The sequence below is a fragment of the Salvelinus alpinus genome, chromosome 2, assembly GCF_045679555.1.
Source record: "Salvelinus alpinus chromosome 2, SLU_Salpinus.1, whole genome shotgun sequence".
NCBI lineage: Eukaryota > Metazoa > Chordata > Actinopteri > Salmoniformes > Salmonidae > Salvelinus > Salvelinus alpinus.
The window spans coordinates 55,373,637-55,388,460 of NC_092087.1; the positions used below are offsets into that span (position 1 = coordinate 55,373,637).

Consider the following 14,824-nt stretch of genomic DNA (forward strand, 5'->3'; position numbering starts at 1 on the left):
CTATTAGATTGAACCTACATGAAAAAAAGACTACAGAATAAATACAGAGATGCAACTATTTCACCTTTAACTCACAGCATGTATTGTTTTTATTGTTCATGTAAAGATTGTTGTTTAAACTTATTAACTGTAAATAAAAATAAAAAACATGAAATCAATAACAAGGAGAATGAAAGATTTAATTTGAACAATTCATAAAAGCAAAAAGCAAAAAACATTGACAATCCAAATGCCATTTGACATTTATGCATCAATAATCAAATGTTACTACTGTTGGCTGTAGTGGTAAGAATAGAATATAAAGGATAGGATGTTTTTCATGTAATAGTTAGAAAAAAACTAAGGGGATGTGACTGTCGATATTACATTTTGGTTCAAATTAGGTTGAAGGAGTAATCTGCGTTTGCTACAACAGTTTTTTGACTTAATGACATTAATGACATCAAAAGTTTTAGAACACCTACTCATTCAAGGGTTTTTCTTTATTTTTACTATTTTCTACATTGTAGAATAATAGTGAAGACATCAAAACTATGAAATAACACATATGGAATCATGTAGTAACCAAAAAAGGGTTTAACAAATCAAAATATATTTTATATTTGAGATTCTTCAAAGTAGCCACCTTTTACCTTGATGACAGCTTTGCACACTCTTGCATGTAAGAAAGCTTCAGCAAACACACACACACACTAGGTGAGTAAAGGGGATGATACAAGTTCAAAGGCCTATCACAGGAGTGGTCAGGAGGAGCAAAGAGCTATATAAAAGTTACTATTTCCACAACACACTACTTAATGCACAACACTTCACCAAATGGACAGGCTAAAATCAACACTGAACGGCAAATGAACGGCATCACTATAGTCTCTAGGCCGTTCCAAGTTCAACGAGGTGCCCCACTTGGCCGTAGTTCACTCCGGCTAACCCCAGCGACTGTGCAAATAAAAGTAGAAAAAAAAGTAGAATCAAGCCTGACTAGTAGTGAGTTCAACACCCTTAACATTTTGCGACCTCTGGGTCACACAGAGATGCACCGTTTTCGACTGGGGTCATCGGGGGGAGGTTGGTGTGGACAAGCCACAGGGTTATTCTAGCTGCAATAGGCAGTTCATGTAGTTTGACACAGAGTTTCTCCCTTAGGATAACATTGGTGTTCATGTTATGCCCTAACTCTGCTTCCATGCATGCAATTTACAAATTCCTTTTGCCACGTGTTCAGGGCCACTGGTACCCCTCTAGATATCAAATCAAATCACATTTTATTGGTCACATACACATGGTTAGCAGATGTTAATGTGAGTGTAGCGAAATTCTTGTGCTTCTAGTTCCGACAATGTAGTAATATCTAACAAGTAATGTAACAAATTCACAACAACTACCTTATACACACAAATGTAAAGGGATGAATAAGAATATGTACATATGGATGAGCGATGGCCACGCGGCATAGGCAAGATGCAGTAGATGGTATAGAATACAGTATATACATATGAGATGCGTAATGTAATTCATAATCAACTTTTTTGTGTACAACATAGGTACAGCAGATCCCCTTATTGTATGGGACACGTTCAAATGTACTTTTAGAGGCCATTCAATACAATACTCATCATTAAAACAAAAGCAGTTTAGGTCAAAAGAGATTAGACTAATAAAGGAAATAGAGGAAGTAACAGTGCAGGTAAATGGTAATGGAAACTGTACTATTGTAACGTTCGTCGTATGGAGGAAGAGAGGAGGACCAAGGCGCAGCGTGAAAAGTATCCATTTTAATAGAATACGTTGAACAAACAAACAAAATAACGATAAACGAGAATAACACGAAACGAAACAGTTCTGTCTGGTGCAGACACACAAAGACTGAAAATAACCACCCACCAAACCCAACACAAAACAGGCTACCTAAATATGGTTCCCAATCACAGACAATGACTAACACCTGCCTCTGATTGAGAACCATATCAGGCCAAACACAGAAATAGAAAAACATAGATAAACAAACATAGACTGGCCACCCCAACTCACGCCCTGACCATACTAAATAAAGACAAAAACAAAGGATATAAAGGTCAGAACGTGACAGTACCCCCCCCCCCCCCCCCCAAGGTGCGGACTCCGGCCGCAAAACCTGAACCTATAGGGGAGGGTCTGGGTGGGCATCTGTCTGCGGTGGCGGCTTTGGCGCAGGACGTGGACCCCACTCCACCATAGTCTTTGTCCGCTTTAGTGTCCTCCTAGGAACCGCGACCCTCGCCGCCGACCTAGGATTGGCAACCCTACTAAATGGCCCCACTGGACTGAGGGGCAGCTCCGGACTGAGGGGCAACTCCGGACTGAGGGGCAGCTCAGGACTGAGGGGCGGCTCCGGACTGAGGGGCGGCTCAGGACTGAGGGGCGGCTCAGGACTGAGGGGCGGCTCAGGACTGAGGGGCGGCTCCGGACTGAGGGGCGGCTCCTGACTGACGGACGGCTCTGGCGGCTCCTGACTGAGGGACGGCTCTGGCGGCTCCTGACTGGCGGACGGCTCTGGCGGCTCCTGACTGGCGGACGGCTCTAGCGGCTCAGGACAGACGGGCGGCTCTAGCGGCTCAGGACAGACGGGCGGCTCTGACAGCTCAGGACAGACGGGCGGCTCTGACGGCTCAGGACAGACGGGCGGCTCTGACGGCTCTGGACAGACGGGCGGCTCAGGCGGCGCTGGACAGACGGGCGGCTCAGGCGGCGCTGGACAGACGGGCGGCTCAGGCGGCGCTGGACAGACGGGCAGCTCAGGCGGCGCTGGACAGACGGGCAGCTCAGGCGGCACTGGACAGACGGGCACACCTGTAGGGAGGAGACGGAGAGACAGCCTGGTGCGTGGGGCTGCCACAGGACCCATCAGGCTGGGGAGACCTACAGGAGGCTTGGTGTTAGGAGGAGGAACCTGAAGGACCGGGCTGTGGGGGAGCACTGGAGCTCTGGTGCGCAGCCTTGGCACCACTCCCCCAGGCTGGATAACTACTCTAGCCCGGACCCTCCAGAGTGCAGGCACAGGTTGAACCGGGCTGTGGGTGAGCACTGGAGATCTAGTGCCTACTACGCGCACCTCTCCCTTAGGCTCCACTCCCACATTTGCCCGGCACGAGCGGAGCGCAGGCATAGGACGCACTGCACTCTCCCAGCGCCCCGGAGACACAGCACGCAGAGCCGGCGCAGGATACCCTGGACCGAAACGGCGTACCGGAGACCAGACACGCTGAGCAGGCACAATACGCCCTGGCTGGATGCCCACACTCATATGACACTTTCGGGGGGCTGCCCTATAGCGTACCGGGCTATGGGCACGTACTGGCAACAGCGTGCGCTTAACCGCATAACACGGTGCCTGACCAGTAACGCGCTGCTTATAATAAGCACGAGGAGTGAGCTCAGGTCTGCTACCTGGCTTAGCCACACACCCCGTGTGCCACCCCCCCAAAAGAAATTGGGGGCTGCCTCTCGTACCTGTCGTGCTGCCGTGCTGCCTCCTCATATCGCCGCCGCTCAGCTTTCGCTGCCTCCAGCTCTGCTTTGGGGCGGCGATATTCCCCAGCCTGTACCCAGGGTCCTTTCCCATCCAGAATCTCCTCCCAGGTCCAGGAGTCCTGCGATCGCTGCTGCCCGATACCACGCTGCTTGGTCCTTGGTTGGTGGGTGGTTCTGTAACGTTCGTCGTATGGAGGAAGAGAGGAGGACCAAGGCGCAGCGTGAAAAGTATCCATTTTAATAGAATACGTTGAACAAACAAACAAAATAACGATAAACGAGAATAACACGAAACGAAACAGTTCTGTCTGGTGCAGACACACAAAGACTGAAAATAACCACCCACCAAACCCAACACAAAACAGGCTACCTAAATATGGTTCCCAATCAGAGACAATGACTAACACCTGCCTCTGATTGAGAACCATATCAGGCCAAACACAGAAATAGAAAAACATAGATAAACAAACATAGACTGCCCACCCCAACTCACGCCCTGACCATACTAAATAAAGACAAAACAAAGGAAATAAAGGTCAGAACGTGACAACTATAGAGGCACAAAATAGGTTAGAGAAAAAACAAGAAGAAATGGAGGTACTTATTCAAGAACGATCAAGTGTAATGTATTACAAAAATAAAGCGAATTAGATGGAAAATGGGGTAAAATGCACAAAATTTCTCTTGAATCTTCAACACAGAAATGCTATCAAAAATAATTTACAGAGACTCGTTACAAATGATGGGGTTATCCATGATTCACAAAATGATGTTTTGAAAGAGGCAGCAAAATATTTTAAGCATACGTTTTCTTTTCAGCCTCCTCCATTTACACTGAATGAAGTTAACTGTAAGGATTTCTTTCCTAGTAATGAATAATATTAATAATAATGTAAAATTAACTAAATTACAGAAAGACCGGTGTGAAGGCCAATTTACAGAAGAGGAACTTTCTTTTCAAAATATTTTCAGTCTGGAAAAACACCAGGGCTTGGTGAATCTTTTATACAATGGGTTAAAGTTATGTACAGCAACCCCAGATGTAAAATAGTAAACAATGATTACTTCTCAGAAAGTATTGGGCTTTTAAGAGGAGTAAAACAAGGCTGTCCGTTGTCTCCATATCTATTTGCTATGGCCTATTGAAATGCTAGCTATTAAAATTAGATCCAACAAGAACATCTAGGGATAAGAAATCCAGGGGATAAAAACAAAAGTGTCAATGTATGCTGATGACTCTAGATTTTTCTTAAGTCTGCAATCTGGATCCCTGCACTGTCTCATTGAAGATCTTGATCACCTTTCTAGCCTCTCTGGATTAAAGCCTAATTATGACAAGTGTACCATATTACGCATTGGATCGTTAAAAGACACAGTGTTTACACTACCTTGTAGTTTACCAATAAAATGGGCGGATGGTGAAGTAGACATACTTGGTATTCACATCTCAAAAAATATAAATGAACTTACCACAATTAATTGCAATAGAAAGTTAGCAAAAATAGATAAGATTTTGCAACCATGGAGAGGTAAATACTTGTCTATTTATAGAAAAATTACATTGATTAACTCTTTGGTCCTATCACAGTTTACTTACTTACTAATGGCATTGCCTAATGCAGATGATTATCTTTTGAAATCATATGAGCAAAAAATATTTCATTTTATTTTGAATGCCAAACCAGACAAAATTGAACGTGCCTATTTATATAATGAACATTACTTTTGGGGGCTAAAGTTATTCAATATTAAAGCTTAAACCTCTCACTAAAAGCTTCACTCATACATAAATTATACTTAAACCCAAAATGGTTCTCCAGTAGATTATTAAGAAAAACTCATTCTTTGTTCAAAAAATGCTTTTTTGCCTTCATACAGATTACAACTTCTAATTTCCGACTAATTGAAAATGAAATTTTGTTTAAAGTATCGCCCTTTCTTAAACAAGCCATACAAAGCTGGTTACAATTTCAGTTTTATCCTCCAGAAAAGATAGAACAAATATTACCACAAATGTTATGGTTAAACCTAAATATATTGATTAATAAAAAAACATTCTTTATGGATTTTTTAAAATTATTTTAAAATTATATTTATTAATGATATTGAGAATCGAAATGGAGGAGTTATGTCACATATGCAGTTATCGAAAATGTATGGGAATATCTGCTAATATCTCCACAAAAGTGGAGGAGGCAAGTGGAAAAGTGAGAAGTTTGGGAACTTGTTTGCCTGCCATATATTAAAGATACAAATTGGCTAAAAGGAGCTGGCATAAATAGAAAAATATACCAGTTTCATCTGAGAACAAAAATGTTGACAGCTGCGCCATACATGTTGAAAAATAAATGGGAGGAGATTTGCGATGTACCAATTCCATGGCACATGGTTAATGAACTGGTACAAAAAACTACACTTGACTTAAGAGTTTTTCAATTTAAATTATTACATAAAATTCTTGCCACCAACAGAATGCTATATATATGGGGCATACAACAATCTCAGCTCTGTAGATTTTGTTGCGAAGAGACAGAATCAATAGATCACTTATTGCCCCTATGTAGCTTGTTTCTGGTCACAGGTTCAGGAATGGTAATTTAAAAAAAATCACAACATGCACTTAAAATTAACCTTACAAATAGCGGTGTTGTGTGATCTGGAAAGCCATAGCCAGTCAATAAATAATATAATAATACTCGTAGGAAAGGTTCATCTTTAGCTTACAATCTGTGGATAATATACAATTAGAAAGATTCAAACATTTTGTAAAACATCACAGCACAATTGAAAAATATGGCACATGAAAACCAAACAAGGGCAGTCTATGGTGATAGGTGTGATGGGCTGACAGTGGCTGAGGGTTGGGATTCAAGAGTTTGTTTGGTAATGTATTGTTGTTATATATAAAAGTACCATGTATTTACAATGTATATAGGTAAAATGTAAAAAAGCTGTAAAAAAACCAACAAAGATATTTGTCCTCCGAAGATGGGGGGTGGTGGAGGGGTTAAAAAAAAGGAATTGACCCCAACCCTGGTGGTAAGTGCTTTTAAAGCGTTATTTTACTCAAACTATCTTTTAGCCTTTTGTTAGTTAGTCCACTGTTAATACAATCCAAAAACTGTACATTGGTAGTCTGTTTTTTAAGATAGAGCACATTCAGTACAGAGCAAAACGTGTGAAAATGATGCAAGTAAAGCAACAAAGAAACGGACAAAGCAACCAGACACATGATGGAATTTCTCATGAACAACGACTTGGCCTTTGAGGTAAAATGTTCAATTAAATGGATTGATGATGAGTTGATTAGTTGATAGTTAGGGCAAACAGTGTTTGACTGTTAGGGCAAAAACAACAAAGTGCACCCCTTAAGGTTCCCAGGACCAGGATTGGGAAACACTGCTGTACTGAAACTGCTCTATCTTGAAAACTTGCCGGTTGACATGCACATTCTTTGGGATTGTATTATGGATTTAGGATGATTTGGACACGAAGTGCAAAAAATGCTCATGTTAGTATCATTGACTTGCTTATGCTTAAAACCTATTAAGGATCCGCTCCTTTCCCCCCCATTTTCACCTAAAATGACATACCCAAATCTAACTGCCTGTAACTCAGGCCCTGAAGCAAGGATATGCATATTCTTGGTACCATAGCTACTTCTGTGAATGTCTGAACATTGCATCCAAAAATAAACTGGTCACATTCTGGACATAACTTTGTAAGGACTGTGTTTGTGCAAAATGTTTCTGTGAAAAAACAGTGTAGCCTGCTCAAATGCTGATTGTTGCGTCAATCGAAACTGGATGTTCCAAATAAGCATTCTAATCAAGCATTCTAATCACACCGGTTTGAGCGTACACTACAGGGACCACTGTAGAATGATCACACCCATTTGTTGGTAGTACGTGTGAAAAGGTTAACAAAGCAAAGGACTCAAACATTTAATAGAGAACTCTAACCCCAATACATCACAGATACGTATCACTCATTGTATGCACTGATTTGGTTCTTTTAAATGATATCGGTCTAGACTCACCCAGGAATATGATATGCCATCAATCAGGAGATTAAGAGTTGACTCTGTTATAATCTCCACCCAGCACAGCCAGAAGAGGACTGGCCACACCTCATAGCCTGGTTCCTCTCTAGGTTTCTTCCTAGGTTTTGGCCTTTCTAGGGAGTTTTCCTAGCCACCATGCTTCTACACCTGCATTGCTTGCTGTTTGGGGTTTTAGGCTGGGTTTCTGTACAGCACTTTCGATATCAACTGATGTAAGAAGGGCTATATAAATACATTTGATTTTACTATAATAATGGAAAAATTTATGTCAAAAATGTATCACTAGCCACTTTAAACAATGCCACTTAATATAATGTTTACATACCCTACATTACTCATCTCATATGTATATACAGTACTCTATACCATCTACTGCATCTTGCCATTTTATGTAATACATGTATCACTAGCCACTTTAAACAATGCCACTTTTATATGTTTACATACCCTACATTACTCATCTCATATGTATATACTGTACTCTATACCATCTACTGCATCTTGCCTATGCAGTTTTGTACCATCACTCATTCATATATTTTTATGTACATCTTCTTCATTCCTTTACACTTGTGTGTATAAGGTAGTTGTTGTGAAATTGTTAGGTTAGATTACTCGTTGGTTATTACTGCATTGTCGGAACTAGAAACACAAGCATTTCGCTGCACTCGCATTAACATCTGTTAACCATGTGGATGTGACAAAAAAAATTGATTTGAGAAGGCGCAACAGTCAGGTAATTCAAACAAAAATAAAATAAGTACAGTGCCATCCTAGAGTCTCCTTGGAGAGTTGGGTTTAGAGCTACAAGACCAGGGCCAGTGTTAATCAAGAGTGTGGGTGTTAATCTAGGATCAGGTTCTCTCTGTCCATAATAATCAGACTCCTACTCTGCGACGCTTGATAAACACAGTCCCAGAAAGTTATTTTCCTCAAACTGTAGTTTTAGGCTCTTCTAGCTACATCTAGTGGATAAATAGAGTACTAACCTATTGCCCTGGTCTACTTAGTACACTGCATTTATATGGACAGCAATACATGCATAACTACTCAGACTGTGTTTATAGTACAGTATAGTATTTAAGAGAGAGACTGTGTAATGTGATACTATCTCTGCTTTGGACCTGTTTCTCTCCTTCCTTCAGACCTCTGTCTCTTCAGGACCACTCTAGCCCAAGGCCCCAGAGGCCAGACTCTTCACAGGGCCAGCTCAGCCACCAGAGGGTCAGAGGAGAACGGGGGGCCCTGGTCAACATGGAACTTCTTGGGTAAACCACAACACACCGTAGATGCATTGAAAATAAGCTCTTTATTGTTTAGAGATCAATGTCTGATATACTATGGGGATGGGGCTTACTATCAAGCATGTCAGTTTTATTAGATATTTATAAACCCATGAATTATGGTCATCTTGGTCTAAAGGACATCCACTTCTTTGTGTACTCACAGAATGACATAGAATTCATCCCTGACCAAGATGGCTGCCATTGTCAGCACTTTCTAGAGTTATGAATGTTTATGACATAGGCCACTATGTTTCTAGGATATTGTATCTCTATGTGTGTACTGATGGCTGCTTCTTCTTCACAGGTTGCCTAACATTGGCAACACTTGCTTCCTAAACGCCACTCTGCAGTGCCTCCTGGTCCTGCCTTCCTTCTCAAAGGAAATCCTACGCCAGCAACAACTCTAGAGCTCCTCCCCCTTCTCCAACCTGCTCGGGTAAGGGAAGGTTCAAAAGCAGACACACCCCCACCCACCCATTATTTGTGGTCATAAATTAAAGAAGGGACACACTCTTTTCACGTCACTTCTATTGAAAGGGATTTTCGTAGCAGGTTAGGAAAGCATTTTCGCTAACCCTAACCCTTCCCTAACCTTAACCACTTCATATTCTGCTGTGTACTGCATTTATTTATTTTTTCCCTGATTTTTTTGTTTTCCGAATCTTCATAACCCAGAGGAACAACAATGACACGATGATTATGATGTAGATATTTGTAGGCCAATTTGGAAACTGTAGAATGACTACATTGCCCATAATGCTCATCGACTGAACATTCCACATTAGTATGGGAAATTTGGTAGTTTTTAAAATGTTCTGGAATTGAGAGCAGTATCCAAACCAAATATCTTAGGAGAATAAACAACACATTTTTGTTGTTTTCCTTCATTGTCAGTCCTCAAAGGTGAAATTGCATTGAATCAAATTAATAATTAATTTTTTAAAATATTTTATTTTTGCATTTTCCAATTAAGAACATTCAAAACAAAAGTGAAAAGATATTAGACAGCAATAGGACAAAGTGACAGTAACAGACGAGCGTAATTTTTTAAAAATTATTATTATATATGCAAACATACAATAAATATGTCATAATAAAGAGTAAAATAAAAAATAAAAAATAGAAAATTATAATAATTAGACATTGGATCATATGGTCACCTGCCGTAAACTACATATTATACATTACGTGTGAAACATTATATGAGGGTTATATAGAGATTCAATCAATGTGATGTGAGATTCTCCATATAGTCAATAAAAGGTTGCCAAATTCTGTAAAATGTCTCTAACTTATTCCTCAAGCAGTAAATTATTTTCTCCAGTGGGATACAACTATTAACTTCCTATAGCCACATTGCAACTGGCAGGGGGAATCCGATTTCCATTTCAAGGCAATACATTTCTTGGCAATCGCCAGCAATATTTCTGTTAGCTTTATAGTATGGCTTTGCCTAAGATTGGAGTTAGTAAAGTTACCCAATAGACAGACCTCTGGGTCTAAAGGGAATGCAACCCTGTGAATTGAGGATATGGTATCGTATACCCCCTGCCAGAAACCGTGTAGTTTTGAACACTGCCAAGTGGAATGGAGGAATGTTCCTTCATCTGAGCCACATCTAAAACATAGGGAGGAGATATCAGGGTTGAACTTGTGCAGTCTAGTTGGGGTGATATAGAGCTGATGGAGGAAATTAAACTGGATCAGTCTGTATCTGGAGTTCAATGTGGATTTAACACCATCACTGCATAGGTCACTCCATAGACCCTCATCAAGATCAATACCCAGATATTTTCCCCATCTAAGTCGGGGTTTATCGAAATAATCATTTCTAATGATGGGGTGCCGCTAGATAAAAAATATTTGGATATACTCTGGATATAATCTGCCTCTTCAGGCGTAAGCCAGTAGGTTGACACTATCCAGTCAGCTACTAATTTACTCTCTGTCTCCCCTACAGGTGTCGGTCTGATGTGCACCGTTTGGGTCTACCTGGCAGTGGCGCAAACCAGGCCTCAAAAGCAGACCTCATGTGGAAGGTCAAGTACTCCTTATCGGGATATAATTTGAAGTATCTGGGAGACACGCAACAGGTAACTGAGGCACTACTTTCTTCTGAACAAGCACTATTTTTGCAAGGGTTCATTTTCTCTCAATAATTTGATTTTCTCTTGGTACTTTTCTTTCTCATCATAGGACGCACACGAGTTACTTGTGAATATGCTGTGCCAGCTGAAGGAGGGCATGATACTGAAAACGCTCGTGGTGAACTATACCTGCCCTGTTTCCCAGCTGGAGTTCCAGCTTGTGTCAGTGCGCACATGTACCAGGTAAGAGCTACCATTGGTTGTAATGTATCTACTGGTAACATGATGTTTCTACAAATAATATTACAAAACACATGGCATAACATTGTAGAGACCTGAAACAGACCTGATACATTTTTCTTCTCTTTGTCCTGCTTCTGAAGCTATGAGACAAGGACTACAATCACCTCTCATTGGACTTCAGCTCTGAGCGCACCTTGCTGAGCAGCCTAGCACTCACTTTCAAAGTCAGCACGTAGGGCTCAGCCCTGGGTGTAGAGACTAACACACAGGGCAAGCTGCCCACTGCCTCAGAATACGGTATCTTATTATTGAAGTGGTATCACTCATTTTGTAATGCTTTTGTTTCTAACCCAGGGCGAAAAGGTTGAATTCACATGTGCGGGCTGCAAAGGCCTCCACGCCTCAAAGGTGGAGCAGTTCCACACACTGCCTCTGTGAGTTGCCCCTTTATAACCTCTCATAGGACTGGCAGTGTTTAATGAAATGAGTGGTCATTGTGTCCTGAGGCTTTAGGAGCAGTTACCTTCCTGAGCAGGTTGTAGGACTTAGGGATGAGCACCACCGAACAAATTTCACTCATCTGTTATTTTGTTGACTGGTTTCATTGTCTGTCTGTTCCTCTCTCTTCCTCTCTGTCTCTGGGCAGTGTGCTGGTTCTGCATCTGAAGAGGTTTGGAGGACCTGGGGGCTTGGAGAAGCTGGAGACTCCTCTTTTGTTTCCTTCGGAGGTGAGGCTCTCCACCCTCTGTGGGGACATTTTGCCACCCCTGCACAGTGCCAGCCCACAGGCCCTGACCAACCAGGCCCCCAATATCCAGGTGTCCTTCCCCCAGACCCTCGCCAACCAAGTCTCCAGCCCACCTGGAAAGGCCAAAGATAGCGCCCTCTGCTGTTCAGGTAGGTCATGGCACCACAACACTATTCTTGCTCCAAAATCACACAAGCCACCGACTCCCAAAATGGTCCTGCACAGAGAAGCTAGCAGCTGCAAATTAAAGTGATGTATAGGAGCTGTTTTAGACCAGAGCAATTCAGACAAGCGACCACGTTTTCACAGCTCTTTAATATGTATATTTGACCCCTCAGATTCAAATGACCAGGAAACAGGGAAAGCTCTGTGGACAGCCTCAGTGGTGAGGAGAGAGAGAGTGAAACCAGTGAAAAATAAGTTATGACAGAACACTGAGATAGTTATGAGGAGTACACGATATAGTAGACCTCCTGCAGTAGACTAGTAGTGTAGTGGATTGTAGACAGTGTGGTGGACTGTAGAGGAAATGAGAATCCAATGATCACATGTGTTTTCTTACAGAAGCAGCAGCCAGTGAAGTCAGTGAATGGCTACTACCAGCTGACTGGCGTAGTCTCTCATTTGGGAGGCTCCGCAAACTCCGGTAAGTAAATACCTTAAAAAAAAAAATGCATATGCACAGTACATATGGCATAGGCTGAATCCCAAATCACTCCCTTCTCCTCGGCTCTCAATTTGCGCATTCACATACGCCTCTGCCATATGAACAAGTATCCCAAAGCTGAGGGAGTGAAAATGATTTAGGGTGAAGGCCAGGGATAATCATCCCACGGGCCGCCAGTTGGGGAACTCTGATGTAGGGTTTAATTAGACCCTCCAATAGCCACTTCGGCCAAGCGAGCAAGGTTGCAGGCTTCAGAGCGAAGTGCCATCCCGACAAGCACTGTGATATGTTTAGAGTTCACGCAATTTAATTCAAAGGAATGGAGAGGCATGCCTAATTATAATATGCCACGTGTATTTCTTTATCTCTGATTTCTAATCTTAACACATGTAACAGATAAAATACCTTCCAAATTAACTGTTATAACACACTCCATTACCCACAAGAGCTTGACCCTTGACCTCGAGTCTGTCTTCTTTGTGCCACAGGGCACTACATTAGTGACATCTTGAATGCAAGTGGAAACTGGTTCTGCTGTAATGACAGCCAGGTGTCAATGTCCAATGAAGCCACTGTGCTGAGGACCAGAGCCCGGAGTGCTTACCTGCTCTTCTATATGTTCAGGTACTGCTTACTCTCGCCATCTATATTCTTGTGTTGCTATATATTTGTGTACTGTATGTACAGTAAGTGGTTCCTTTCACCCTTCAGGGCAGGAGAGCAGGAGGCCCCAGCACACAAGGCCTAATAGGGCCACCAGCCCGAGCCTTGACAGGGGCAGCACTTGGACCAGCCTCCACACCCCAAGCCCAGCCTCAAAACCCTCAGCCCACCCTCAACAGGGGTAGTACCAGGCCCAGACTAAACACCCCCAGCACCTGGACCAGCCTCAGCATCCTCAGCCCAGCCTCAACAGGGGCAGCACCAGGCCCAGCTTCATCACCCCCAGCCTCAACAGGGGCAGAACAAGGCCCACCCTCAGACCTGCCTCAACAGGGGTAGAACCAGGCTAGACTCAAAATCCCCAGCCTCAACAGGGGCAGCACTGGCCCAGCCTCACATCCCCAGCCCAGCCTCAACACCTCCATGTTTGCCCATGACTGTAACGGTCGTCTTGTGGTGAATGAGCGGACCAAGGCGCAGCGGGTGATGAATACATAATGAATATTGAATATTTATTTAATAGACCAGACGAACACTGACACGAAAATATACTTGAAAATACAAAACAACAAAACGAACTAAACAGACCTGAACATGAGAACTAACAAATACACGAAGAACGCACGAACAGGTACAGACTACAAACAAACGCTACAGTCACGTGTGGTACGAACATACATACAGACACGGAAGACAATCACCCACAAACAAACAGGGTGAAACAGCCTACCTATATATGATTCTCAATCAGAGGAAATGAATAACACCTGTCCCTGATTGAGAACCATATAAGGCTAACAGATAATGAACCTAAACATAGAAACACATAACATAGAATGCCCACCCCAACTCACGCCCTGACCAACTAAACATATACAAAAACAAGAGAAAACAGGTCAGGAACGTGACATAACCCCCCTCTCAAGGTGCGAACTCCGGGCGCACCAGCATAAAGTCTAGGGGAGGGTCTGGGTGGGCATCTGTCCCCGGTGGCGGCTCAGGCTCTGGGCGTGGTCCCCACCCCACCATAGTCAATCCCCGCTTTTGTAGCCTCCCCCCAATGACCACCCTTCAATTTAACCCCACTGGATTAAGCGGCAGCACCGGACTAAGGGGCAGCACCGGAATGAGGGGAAGCTCCGGACTAAGGGGCAGCTCCGGACTGAGGGACGGCAGCTCCGGACTGAGGGACGGCAGCTCCGGACTGAGGGACGGCAGCTCCGGACTGAGGGACGGCAGCTCCGGACTGAGGGACGGATCTGGCTGCTCATGGCTGGCTGACGGATCTGGCTGCTCATGGCTGGCTGACGGCTCTGGCTGCTCATGGCTGGCTGACGGCTCTGGCTGCTCATGTCTGGCTGAAGGCTCTGGCTGCTCCTGTCTGGCGGAAGGCTCTGGATGCTCCTGTCTGGCGGAAGGCTCTGGCTGCTCCTGTCTGGCGGAAGGCTCTGGCTGCTCCTGTCTGGCGGAAGGCTCTAGCGGCTCCTGTCTGGCGGAAGGCTCTAGCGGCTCCTGTCTGGCGGACGGCTCTAGCGGCTCCTGTCTGGCGGACGGCTCTAG

General features: G+C 43.4%; 1 protein-coding gene and 1 long non-coding RNA gene across 2 annotated transcripts; both read left to right on the plus strand.

Annotated features, from left to right (window-relative positions):
- The first annotated feature begins 8,712 nt into the window (after positions 1-8,712).
- On the plus strand, positions 8,713-10,950 carry LOC139565100 (uncharacterized). Its single transcript, XR_011672860.1, has 3 exons — positions 8,713-8,838; positions 9,161-9,292; positions 10,817-10,950. It is a non-coding gene; the product is annotated as an uncharacterized lncRNA (long non-coding RNA).
- A 126-nt stretch (positions 10,951-11,076) lies between these two features.
- LOC139541033 (uncharacterized) lies at positions 11,077-14,549 on the plus strand. The gene is made up of 6 exons (XM_071345195.1): positions 11,077-11,179; positions 11,334-11,410; positions 11,541-11,620; positions 11,833-12,083; positions 13,090-13,225; positions 13,313-14,549. The coding sequence occupies exons 1-6, from the start codon at positions 11,077-11,079 to the stop codon at positions 13,347-13,349; spliced, it is 684 nt and encodes a 227-aa protein (XP_071201296.1). The 3' UTR covers positions 13,350-14,549.
- The last annotated feature ends 275 nt before the right edge of the window (positions 14,550-14,824 follow it).